General features: G+C 42.0%; 1 protein-coding gene across 1 annotated transcript; it reads right to left on the bottom strand.

Moving 5' to 3' along the window:
- Positions 1-1,075: 1,075 nt before the first annotated feature.
- hnrnpub (heterogeneous nuclear ribonucleoprotein Ub) lies at positions 1,076-11,400 on the bottom strand. Its single transcript, XM_029462924.1, has 14 exons — positions 10,716-11,400; positions 9,139-9,253; positions 7,137-7,216; positions 6,803-6,942; positions 6,535-6,634; positions 5,794-5,906; positions 5,339-5,602; positions 5,076-5,195; positions 4,830-4,958; positions 4,549-4,717; positions 4,142-4,423; positions 3,581-3,852; positions 3,289-3,435; positions 1,076-3,103 (listed from the first exon to the last, which is right to left on the bottom strand). Exons 1-14 carry the CDS (start codon positions 11,206-11,208, stop codon positions 3,053-3,055), a joined length of 2,475 nt encoding a protein of 824 aa, XP_029318784.1. The 5' UTR covers positions 11,209-11,400; the 3' UTR covers positions 1,076-3,052.
- Between the last annotated feature and the right edge of the window lie 469 nt (positions 11,401-11,869).

Genomic DNA, 11,869 nt, shown 5'->3' on the forward strand with positions numbered 1-11,869 from the left:
ACAACGTCATTGGTTTTTTAATCATATACCAAAAATACATATGGCCTGATGATGGAGCCAGATCAAAAGGTGAGCGGTTTAAAGTTATTACAGTTCATCCTCTGGGGATCATGAACGTCACAAAGTTCACAGCAATCCATCCAATAGTTGTCAACATATTTCAAAACAACCAAAAAGAGGTTGAGGAAAAAGTCAGAGGATCACCAAAGTCAAGAGTTTATCCAGCAGATCCTTTCCCCAAAAACTGACACTTAATAATGGGCAAGAGGCCAAAAGCAAACACCTGCTGTATTGTAAAGATGCAAAATGGTGCTAGCATATTTAATAATTAGGGATCCTATATATTTCAAGCATATTTTTACCTTGCAAAAAATAAAAAATAAACATGGGTAACTAATTTATTGACAATACATACAACAGTTGTCAAGATATTTCACTCTGAACTACAAATAATCAACCTCCTGATGGCGCTAGAGGAAAAGTCAGGGGATTGCCAAAGTCCGTAGGATTCATTGTCTAGGGATCATGAATGTCATAATAATCCATCCAGTAGTTGAGATAGTCCGGACCCAAAGACCAGCGTTGCCCTTCCTCCAGCCATGTCGCTGTCTAAAGTCTCACAAGAGCGTGTCCCTCTGCACATCACCATAAATACACCACCCCGACTGCACAGCTCTGTGGTAGAAGCGTCATGATTGAGCTGTGGGGATGCTTTTCTGGAGCACTCCCTGGAAGAATTGTGAGGGGAGAAGATCAAATGAAAACAGTAAAGTTACTGCGAAGTTCTAGAGGAAAATCTGGTGCAGTCTGCAAGAAATCTGCAATTTGGGAGATTTGTTTTCTAGCAACACAATGAGTCTGAGCATAAAACCAACGCTACAGTTACAACAGGCTTAAAATCAACACTGATCTGCAGTGGCTGAGACAAAGTGGACAACTCGGATTGAGGCGTACAGAGTTTTAAGGCTGTAATTACTGCCAACGGTGCATTTACTAAACACTTTCAAAGTATTTTGTAATTATTTGACATAAATTTTTCTGTTGATCAGTGTAAAAACAACAACAAACCACATAGTCATACACCAGCTTCTTTAACTTTAATAGAGTTGAGACAAAAAAAATACATTTAGTATTTTAACACAAATATCAAAAAACTGTAAGATAGAAAAGACAACACATTTCAAAAATGTCTCAAAGCATTTGCATTGTTGGTTTAATAATAAAAGACCTGATATACAACCTGCAACATAAAGCGATAAAAATATAGTGTCTGTTATAGGTTATACTGTAAACTCAAAGCTTGCATTCTGCTAGATTTATGTATCAAGTACAGTAAAACAGGAGGGCACAAACTCTCCACACATTTAAATATAGCTGACAATTCACCACAGCAGTACTCGGGCAAACTAACACTTTCTTAATCACAAAACAGTTATTACTCCAAGCCAATTAATGAACATTCGTGCATGGTTGAAATAGTGAAGTATTTACACGTTTGTTAAAGAGCAACTTGGGAAGGTAAAAAATACAAACACACCACTGGGTTTTATCTGATATACTGTGATGAACCGTTGTCTAGCTGACGTTGAAACACAAGCAGGGCGTCCTCTGCCAGGATAATGTGCTGGGACACTGAGCTGTTGGATGAGGAGCTGCCATTATTGCCAGGCCACACAGTCGCCAACATGAACACTGGAGTGCTTCAAAATAATGTCTTTAAGTTGAAAGAAAGTTACTCTGCTTCCCCCACCTGTCTGTAAAGGTCATCATCTGTGTAGCCCTTTGGGTTTGCTGGTGAAAATTAGTAACCCTGCCTGCTTTCAACCAGTCGTGCTGAAACTATTTCCAAAATTAAATAGTGGTGTGAGGAGTCATATAAAACATAAAAAAAAAGAAAGAAAAAAGTCTATTGTGGTTCTGGTTTGTAATTTGTTGGACTGATCAGTGCTTTCGTCTTTCAGAAGTCTACTGCACTAAAAGGAACCGTTGACAACCTAAGACCGACACTTCCTCCTGAGAATCAAAGGTAGTCAGTGACCTAATTTTTAAGCATATAAATGAATACTTTTTTTTTTTTTTTAAACAAATGAATAATAAAAAAAAAAAAAAAGGCTAAAAGTATTACAAATGCTTACTTGGATCCTTAAAATGGCATGGCCAAAATACTTTCTCAAAGCAATCTCAAAGCTACAACATATCAAAGACAGACACTTGAAGGGAATACTTGACTAATGAGGTGAAACTGGAACCTTGTAGTGGGGCTGATGTCCTTACTGTTTGAAGTAGCAAACTAGGACGTCGCCCATTCAAAGGTCTTTTACACACCTTTGAACTGAATCAAAAGTCATAAGCCAGGAAGAATGTAAAAAATCCAACAAGTTGTTTATTGTAGATCTATGGAGTTTAGGTTACAGGTTTGATACTGGGAACAAGACAATTAATCTGTTGCTTCAGTTTAACTGATAGACAGTGGACTCTATTGACACGTACAGCCTAACAATATAATCAGCTACCATGCTTCTCGCTAATAAGCCAAGGTTCCTTTCAATCATTAGTTTTTTTTCAACTTCTCATACAAACTACGCAAAAAAAAAACAAATATGTACAATTTGTAATAAAAAAAGCAAAACAAAAATCACAGCACAGATAAAATGCACAACCCTGAAAAAAAATCTTCTCAACATCTGCCGGGCTAGCAAAATGTTTCTGGTTCCTGATATTACAAACACGAGATTTCTTTAAAAGCACGTCATTTAAAAGTGGTGAAAAAGATGAAATGTACAACAAAAGAAATAAACTGATAACGGAATCAGACTGAACCCATGTTGTACATGTGTTCCTAGATATATAAAGCTTCAATCACACTCAGGGTGCCTGCTCTCCTCCCTGATGTGGAATGCTGTTGCTCCATATCACACTGGTCTTCATTGTCAGTTGGTGGATTTTAGATTATTAAAAGTGGGTTCTAGGAAAACAAAAAGCGGGGTGGAGGGATGTTCCGTGGCTAGTGGTGGGTCTCAGTGTGGGCCACCAGTCCATTACAAGAAGTGTCTTAGTAATATCCAGGCTGATACTGCTGACTCCATGGCTTCTGGTTCCAGAACTGCACAAGACGCACAAGAGATGAAACGTTAACTTCCGATTCATACTTGACCATCATCCAAAAATCTAACATGCATATCCTTTCAGATTATCTACCTTTATAAAAAAAAAGAGGAAGTTTTGCATTGATTTCAGTAAGAAAATTCTAAAAATCTAAATCTCTTCTCAGCTGCTCTTAATACTGACCCCTTGCTGCCAGCTCTGGTTGAAGGCTTGGGCCTTGTCCATGCCGTTCCTGTTGCCAAAGTTGCCGCTGTTCCTGTTATTACCAAAGTTTCCATTCTTGTTTCCAAAGTTTCCATAGTTGCCGCGATTACCACCTCTCTGTTGAAACTGTAGATGGAGACGCATGACAATGACCACCGTGTAGCAGCACACAAACTCGAATATGCATCAAAAAACTACTATAAATATAAAACCAAGTTTAAAAACATATACTACATGATAGCTGATGTTTGAGTGTCAATATCAAACCCACCTGGTTGTGATGTCCCCTGGATCCTCCACGATGCATGTTGGCGCCACCTCCTCTGCTCATGTTCCCCCTATGCATTGGGGCCCCTCTGTTCATGGGTCCTCCTCTAGGTCCCATGTTGCCCCTCATTGGTCCGCCCCTGGGGGATCCCCCCAGGCTGGGAATAGGGCCACCACCCCGGTTGAAGTTTCCACGGTTATGGAATCCTCCTCTGAAGGCTGGGGGAGGCAGGAAGCCGCGAGGTGGACGGTTGAAGCCACCACGAGGGCCGGGAGCTGAAGAAGAAGAAAAGGATCAGAAACAGTACAAGTTATGGTCTATACCAGTGATTTTCAACCTTTCTGTGGCCAAGGCACACCAAAGACCAAGCCAAAATCTCAAGGCACACCTGTATTCATATCTGGGCAAAATGCCCTCTATAACAACAAAACTTGAATTTCAGGGGGTTCTGTTGGGGGAATATATATGATACATCATATATAGATATGTACAGTGGTTGAAAATCACTGGTCTATACAATAAGACATTTTTTTTTTTGATTACATCTTCAAATGTCAAAACTACCTCCTCTGAAGTTGCCCCTGTTCTGGAAGCCTCCACGGCCACCGCCTCTCTGTCCGGGTCCACTTCCACGGCCAAACTGGTTCTTGCCTCCCCGACCTCCTCCGCGCAGGCCACCTCCTCTTTTTGGTGTTGTACTTCCCTGGTTGGGTTTCTTTTCAGCTGGCAGAGCCGTCTTGCTTTCTTCTTTGTACTGTTCCAGCAGCTTGCCGGCCTCCTCCTTCTGCAGCTCAGCATAGACCACGTCGCTGAAGCTGTCTCCCTCCTCAGGCAGAGAGTAGAAGCCTGGAATGGAAGGAAAATAAACCAGCGATTAGGGATGCAGAAAGAGAAACACCTGAATCTGACAGAAAAGCCCAGATGAGGTTTGTACTACTATGAATGCTTTATGACCAAAGCATCTTTTTTACCTTTCATTTTAAAGAGGGCGTGCTCGGGCACTTCTTTGCCGTCACTCTCAACCTTCTTCTGGACTCTCTCCTTGTAGTCGTCGTCAGATGGGCAGACCACCACAGCCTTGCGCTGGAAGCCTGCAAACAAGCACATTTTCCTCTTCTGGCCTGGGGCAGACAGGTTGGTCTGGGGGAGGGGAGAAAGGCTCAATTACACATTGATTTATAAATGCAAGATTTAACACTCATCTGTATAATACGGGCAAACGCTGTGATCTGATTCAACACAAGCCACTTACATGATCCAGGATGTAGTTTCTCTTCTTTCGGGCAGCAATCTCAATAAACTTCCCCAGGAAAAGGGGTGCTCTCTGGGAAATGGCACTCAGTTTTGTAATGTCCTTTGACTGGCGTTTCAGGCTGTTGATCTGTATTAAATCATAGGACCAAATAAAACGTATTTATAATAAACATAAACAGTAGGACAGACGGCAAGACACAGTATGTCCATGTTTACTGAAAATAACAGCTGTATCAGTACTGACCATCATCTTGTCCACAATGGTGTCACTCCCCAGGATGTAGTATTTCCCAGGGTTCTCCTGGACATGGTTCTTCACCCATGTAGTCTTCCCTGAGCCTGGTAAGCCGACCATCACTATAATCTACATAACATGAAAGGCAGAAGAATTAAGATCAATGTCAGAAAACTTACTTTGAACTCCTGAATATTAGTTTTAAATGTCAACAATAATAAAACATTTGCTGCATGACAAATGAAAGAATACCTACACGTTACTATGCTTACCTCGCAGTCGGCTTTGGTCTGTGGGCCCTTGAGCCCCCGAACTCTGTCTTCCACAGGGATCTGCTGCAGGAAGGTGTAACCCTGGGGCAGAGGGAAGTACGGAGTCTCCATCTGGCCAAAGTTGAACTCCACCGCACAATTGTGGCAGATGACGTGGGGGAAAAGGGCCTGGCCGCTCAGAGTGTCCTTGTTGACCTGGAAAGCAACAGCCGGCTCCCCGCCATTCTTGGCGAAGGACAACACCACCTCATCCCCCTCAAAGTCCTAAGCAAGGAAAGCCAGATGCACAATAGTTTGTGATAAATACAAAAGTTATGAAATAACATATGTACCAGTCACTGACAATTTTTATTTATTCACATGGGTGAATGCTTTCACATTTAGTCATAATGTACTCATGCTTGGTTTACATCGACTCAAATTAACTCAAAAAACAAGTAGCATTTATGTCTTACAATAAGGCAGCAGATGACATCATTCTCCTCGTACGTTTCTCCAAAGTCCTCTGTCACACAGTTGGTGGTCTTCTTGGCTTTCCCAGAGTATGCATAAGAATGTTCCTCCTCACCTGAAAATGAATGGGAGAAAACATTCATTGACAAAACATTTCTGAGATGGATTTGATTTAACACACGTCTCTGAGACCATGTGTGAATCATCCATGTTGGAAATAGGCCAGCCACCATTACTATTATGCCACCAGTGTTGGAGCCATTTTACATTAACATGTCATGCTGCTTGTGAACCACTAGAGGGACCTCTTAAACAGACTGCCATTTCATGATTTATCACATCAGCCTCAGTTAAGTGTCATCTCATATGGCAGACAGGCATGCAAAAACATGCACTCAGTAGTTTGTTTTGTCAATGCAAGGTTCACTCTCTTCCAATGAATGCAATGCACAGTAAAGTCCAGCCAAGAAACTGAACAATACTGTATTCTGCATGAATGAATCATAGCAAATGGCTGCACAGGCTTGGTCACCATCTTGTGCAAGTCATAATAGACCTAAAGGTTTGCTGTATACCATGTGTGTGATGTGACAAAGTTGAATTTATTCTGGCAACAGATGGAACAAACATTGCCACCGGAAAATGGAAAGTTACTGTACTCAACACTGAATGACGCAGCCAACAGCATGATATACAGAAGAATGTAGAGCTAAAGCATATTTGTATATATAAAAAAGACTGACCAAGGAGGAGGGTGCCAGTAGACAGAGACCAGCCGACCTGCACATCATGAATCTCCATGTTCTTGCTGGAAATGTGCTTCACGGGAATTTTTTCTGCAATCTATTGACATGAAGCAAAACAAACAAACGTTTCAGGATTATGATGCATCTCAATTTGAACATTTCACAGTTTGTAAACATCCTTTAAAAGTTCTACATAAGCCTATTATCATTCAGGGATGTAATGGTGTGTACGGCAGTGCACAATATGTCAGCATTGTTACTGTACCTTCATCTCAAAGCAGGCTTTGCCTTTGTTCAATCCGTAGGTGGCCTTGCCTCCGGACCAGAGGTAAGCAAAACTCTCCATTGTGAGAGATGAGGCGCTGTAACGGTCCCGCGACACCTTAAAGTGCAGGTCGCAGTTGTCTGGAGCACAACAAAAAAGCACACTCATCAATATCCATCTGTGTAAATGGTTATTGTTCTAGTTGTCATTCAAGTCTTTTTGGACAGGTCTTCTTTGCATGTAAAATTTGGGACCTTGGAATACTATTAACGTGGCTTAAAATATTCCTTTAAATGTAGACAACGTAGTCATTTGTCACACAAAAATCTCTTACAGGTATCCAGGCAGACTTTTGTGTCATCAAACTCCTCATCTTCTTCCTCCAGTGGTGGCACAGGAGACTTAAATGAGGCCCTGAAAAGAGATACCAACCAGTCAATTAGAGGATTCACATGTCAATGCAACTGCATGGAACATATAGATGCCTTGGGTACCACTTGCAGACAAATATTTGTAGAGAAAAGTGGAAAGACGGACTAGGGGAAACGATACAAAATAGAGACCGTAAAGTGGGGAAGCGAGCCTCCAAGGTTTTGGGATTGTCAGCGGTATTATGGGCCTTGGCAGACAACACTTACCTTGCAGTATCCAGCGAAATCTAAAACATGAGATACACAGAAAGAAAGCACCTCCACTAGCCCTAGCATGCAAAGCTATCCATTAGTGAAAGTGATTTAAAAAAGACCTATCCCCTTTCAGATCAGTGCGTTTATGATCTGGATAGCTAGACTGCTGATGTGTCAGTAAACGTGATTGCATGTGGAGTTATATTTAACTCTCCACATGTGGAATTCTAAATTAAAAAAAGGGTCATGACCAAGTCATACTGTGGTGTAACTATGCATTACAAGTTGTAACCATGCTTGGCTGCTTGAAATTGGTATTCAATGTATCCCGAGAGCTACAGCAACTTACCAACTCTGTAGCGTGAGATAAGGAACCCACATGTTTTATGGGAAGTTTAAGAAACTAGTCAAAATGTCAAACATTTCAATGAGGCTTAAGCATTGTTCCCCCTGACACAATCATCTAACAACAGTGGAGTCATTTTTAAGTAGGAAGACAGATTTGGGCCTCAACATCTCCAGACGTCAGTCATCGTAGCCTTGGATGCTGTACAAATGGGTGTGGGGGAGATTTATGGTGACTCTGGAGAACATACAGTCTGTGCTGGAGCATATGGTTGGTACAGTCAGCTGGTGGCTCAAACACTGGCTACTTTTCTATAGGCCCGTGACTTCGCAAAGAGTAGATTAAAACTATTTTATTTGTTTTTTAAAATTGGGGGAAAATATGGTGATGGGAAAAACAGAATAGCTGGACTTACAATTGGAATTTAATAGATGCTTGAAATAAAATATTTGGCTTTCAGATAGAAAGGGAGAGAAACACCAGAAGAGGCAGCAATACTATAGTTCCAATAATTCTGGTGCGAGGAAAATTCATTTAGTGTCATACTTTTCTCAAAACTAATAAAAATTGTCCTCAAATTTCTGCCGGTTGATCCTTAAGTGTCTTAACAGCGCAATGAAAACAAAACACTGACCAAGAAGTAGGTACATGTATGCACACACACACCATGCATGATGTCACCTGCGCGGGGTAGAAAAGAGCCTTGCAAACACACACATCCACACTATGATAACATACACACAAGACATGATACAGATATAGCATTTTGACGTCATACAACCAGTGAAATAAAAACAAGGAAAAGGGAGAGAAAAAAAGATCATTGCGAGGCAAAACGATGGACGGTCAAGTGAGCTTCTCCGTGGACATTCCAAACACTTTGGGAATTTTGCTACATCCTTGTGTGCTACCCTGCAGCAGTGGACCCCTCCTCCCACACCTCTGAGCTATTCCTTCCACCCTCCCTCCATTCAAAAGTGCACATCTGCTACTTTCCTCTGGGTCTTTGAGTAGCCTTGATTCACCTTGAGCACACAATGGGCTTTTGAGAAACAATAGGTGGCATGAGGAACAGATGTGAAAATTCATTGAGACTTGATAGTTGCACTTCTGCTACAGAATGCAGTCCATTAAAGACACAAATGTGAGTGGGCACTGTAAAAGGTAAGGCTCTTAAGTAGTCAGGGATGACCCTCAAAACATGTGTGAAAGTAGGGTTATTAATAAATAGTATAATACTTGAAAATGAGGATTTTCCTCATGCTAGTTATGTGCATTGGCACTTAAAGCCAATACAGTTCAACAAAGCTATGGATGGCGCTTCAGGGATGCTGAAGGCCATTTTTGCTCTGTCCCATCCTTACCAGCTGTATTTGTTCTCTTCAATAAATTCAAAGTAGCCCCTTCCATGTTCCTCCCGGCGTCTCTTAACACCCTTCTTATTCTTCTGATCAGCATTCGTGTCTTTGTCCGCATCCCCTTTGAAAATAGAACAAAGATATAGAATGAGGTGTTCCTTTTTGAGAGAGAGAGGTCGGACTGGCAGTGGGGTTCTGGCCCACAAAGCCCGTTCATTAGTTACATTGTGTCGACCATAATCATCAATATTTAAAAAAGGTAACTTAAGAGGTAAGACCTCATGATTACACTTTTAAAAAAACACAATAATAAACTGTAACAGCTCTAATGACCAGAGATGTAATTACAATGTAGGCTGGTCCAAATGAACATTGTGAACAGTGTTTGCTGGGGGCTGGAAAAACAAGTCTCTGCAAAGTAAAAGGGACATTCACCCTGCAATAAAGGGCTTAGAATATATTGTTTGGAATAAGATTCAGATGTAAACCTATTTCAATAAGAGGACAAGTCTACTGCCGCCTGGGACGAATGAATCATGCAAGGAAATGGGAATACCTACCTAGTCCTGGATTGACCCCCTCCCCCGTTATCTTGCCCTAAATTACCTAGATGGCTAATCACTGTACACACCCACATTTTCTATGTTCACCCAAAAAGACTACACCTTCTATTCAAACCACCGACAAACTAACCACGTGCTAGACAAACAGCGCCTCTTCTGCACAGTTTTGGGTGAGCAAGTTCAGGTGTTCCCGGCCCGTCTGAAGTCAAATCCATCTGGACTCGTACAAAGCAGACCAGAGTCCTCCCGTGTGTAGATAATTACTCTTAATGAATTCGTAATTTGAGTTTAATTTGTACTTCTGTTTTAACAGCGCAATTGTGCATTCTGGGCTTATAGTAATTAGAAGCGGAGGAAATGCACCCTACAATCACTGTCGTATTCAAACCTTTTAAACATGTTGCTTTAACGTTACGCCATTTTTAATATAGATTATAATGTAACTTTGGGTGATCGTCTTGGTGCACCTCCACACTACTACCACATTCGTAGCAAACCTTCAATATGGGAACTACTGAACTAGCTAACCGGCTGATCCGCGAGCTAGCACTGCACCACAGACACAAAGAAAATGACGTTAGCTGGCAGGCTAACACGCTAACCAAGCGAAACGAAAACCCAGACTAAGCTAGACTAAATACATATATTATTTCTCACTCGATTCACGTAGTTAATCACGCCTACTATATTGAACCGGTATATAAACATGCTAAAGTTAACGTTGGTGGACTATATTTAACGTTACAAAATGATTAACGTTAGCTAACCACGGTGGTGACCGGTATAAACGTCCAATTAGCATGATAGGCTAACCGTTTCAGTTTGTGGCTAACGCTTGCTAGTTTATTGAGGTCACGCTATCTAGCTCAACATGGACGCTGTGTTGTATGGTAACGCATTCGGATGTACTCATCCCCAGTCGGCTCCCTCCCGCGGTAGCATTAACACTATAGCAAAATCCGACACCCAGCCATAGTCCATCCAGCCAGACACATTTTCAAACCAATCCGGCCGACTCACCCTCAGTAGTCTGATCCGCAGGCTCACCATCCTCTGTATCTATTTTCTCCATGTCGTCAACATCTCCCTTGAGCATGGGATCCATCTCGTCGTCCTCGTCTCCGTCCTCTTCCCCTTCACCCATCTCTTCGTCCTCGGCAACGCCATCGCCGTCGCCCCCATTTTCCGGCTCTTGTTCTTGTTCTTGCTGCTGCTGCTCTTCTTCTTCTTCTTCCTCCTCCTCCTCCTCCTCGTTGGCCTCCATGCTTTCTTCTATCGGGCCCTCGCCCTCTTCTTCCTCTCCCATGCCCTCCTGGTCGGCGGCCTGGCCGGAACCCTCGACCGCCACAGCTTCTTGGTCCGTTAGGGAATCACCGGCAAGGGCCTCCTCGTCCAGCGCGGCCTGCAGGCGGTCCATCAGCTCGGCCTTCAGTCCCTTGTCCGAAAGATCACGCTTTTTCAGCTCGTCCTTCAGCTCGTTAACTTTCAACTTTTTGACGTTAATTGAGCTCATCGTGAACGTTTGAAGGCAAAATATATTAAATAAAATTCACAACTACGACAATGAATAAATAACTGGACGCCCTTTGTCGAAGGATGAAGCTCAATACTGCGCCAAATGGCACCCGTGCTGTCCAACCTAAGCTTTCACCGGCTAAAGAGCTGTGCTGAGCCTGGCTGTGGGGGAGGCGGATGGGCGGATGACGTCCCCTACCGTAATTACCCAGAGAGCAGCGCGGCTTGGTTATATAGTCCGCCGACCATCTGTCGCTGGCGTAATAACAAAACCAATCCCATAGAAAGCGTTGATGTGGAAAAAAGTGGGGCAAAATGTAAAGGAAAATAATTTAACGTATAACAATCAGGATATTACTCAGTTTATCTTTACTTGCATAATTAATATAACTTTGAAAAGTATAATAGACCAGCATTGACAATAATGAGATATAGAATACCATAATATAGGGTACATAATTATTAACCTGGAACAATGGTCCTAGTATGAAGTGGGCTATAATGTATATTTTATAAACATGTTCTTAAAGTAGTGTCTTCCAATGGAAAATCGAAATATAAATGTTTCATGGAGTGAAACTCGTATATTCATCCGATTTTCCAGTAAAGCTCTTTAACATTACAACTACTATTACGATTTTAGGTAGCTAGGCTATCAC

This window comes from Cottoperca gobio, chromosome 24, assembly GCF_900634415.1.
Source record: "Cottoperca gobio chromosome 24, fCotGob3.1, whole genome shotgun sequence".
NCBI classification, from domain to species: domain Eukaryota; kingdom Metazoa; phylum Chordata; class Actinopteri; order Perciformes; family Bovichtidae; genus Cottoperca; species Cottoperca gobio.

What these genes read in the sequence shown, in the direction of transcription:
- hnrnpub (XM_029462924.1), bottom strand. Translation starts at nt 11,208, where the DNA reads ATGAGCTCAATTAACGTCAAAAAGTTGAAAGTTAACGAGCTGAAGGAC. An exon ending in AAAAGTCTGCCTGGATACCT is followed by an intron (nt 6,943 to 7,136) that starts GTAAGAGATTTT and finishes GTTGTGCTCCAG; the next exon opens with ACAACTGCGACCTGCACTTT. An exon ending in ACCAGAGCTGGCAGCAAGGG is followed by an intron (nt 3,104 to 3,288) that starts GTCAGTATTAAG and finishes CGTCTTGTGCAG; the next exon opens with TTCTGGAACCAGAAGCCATG.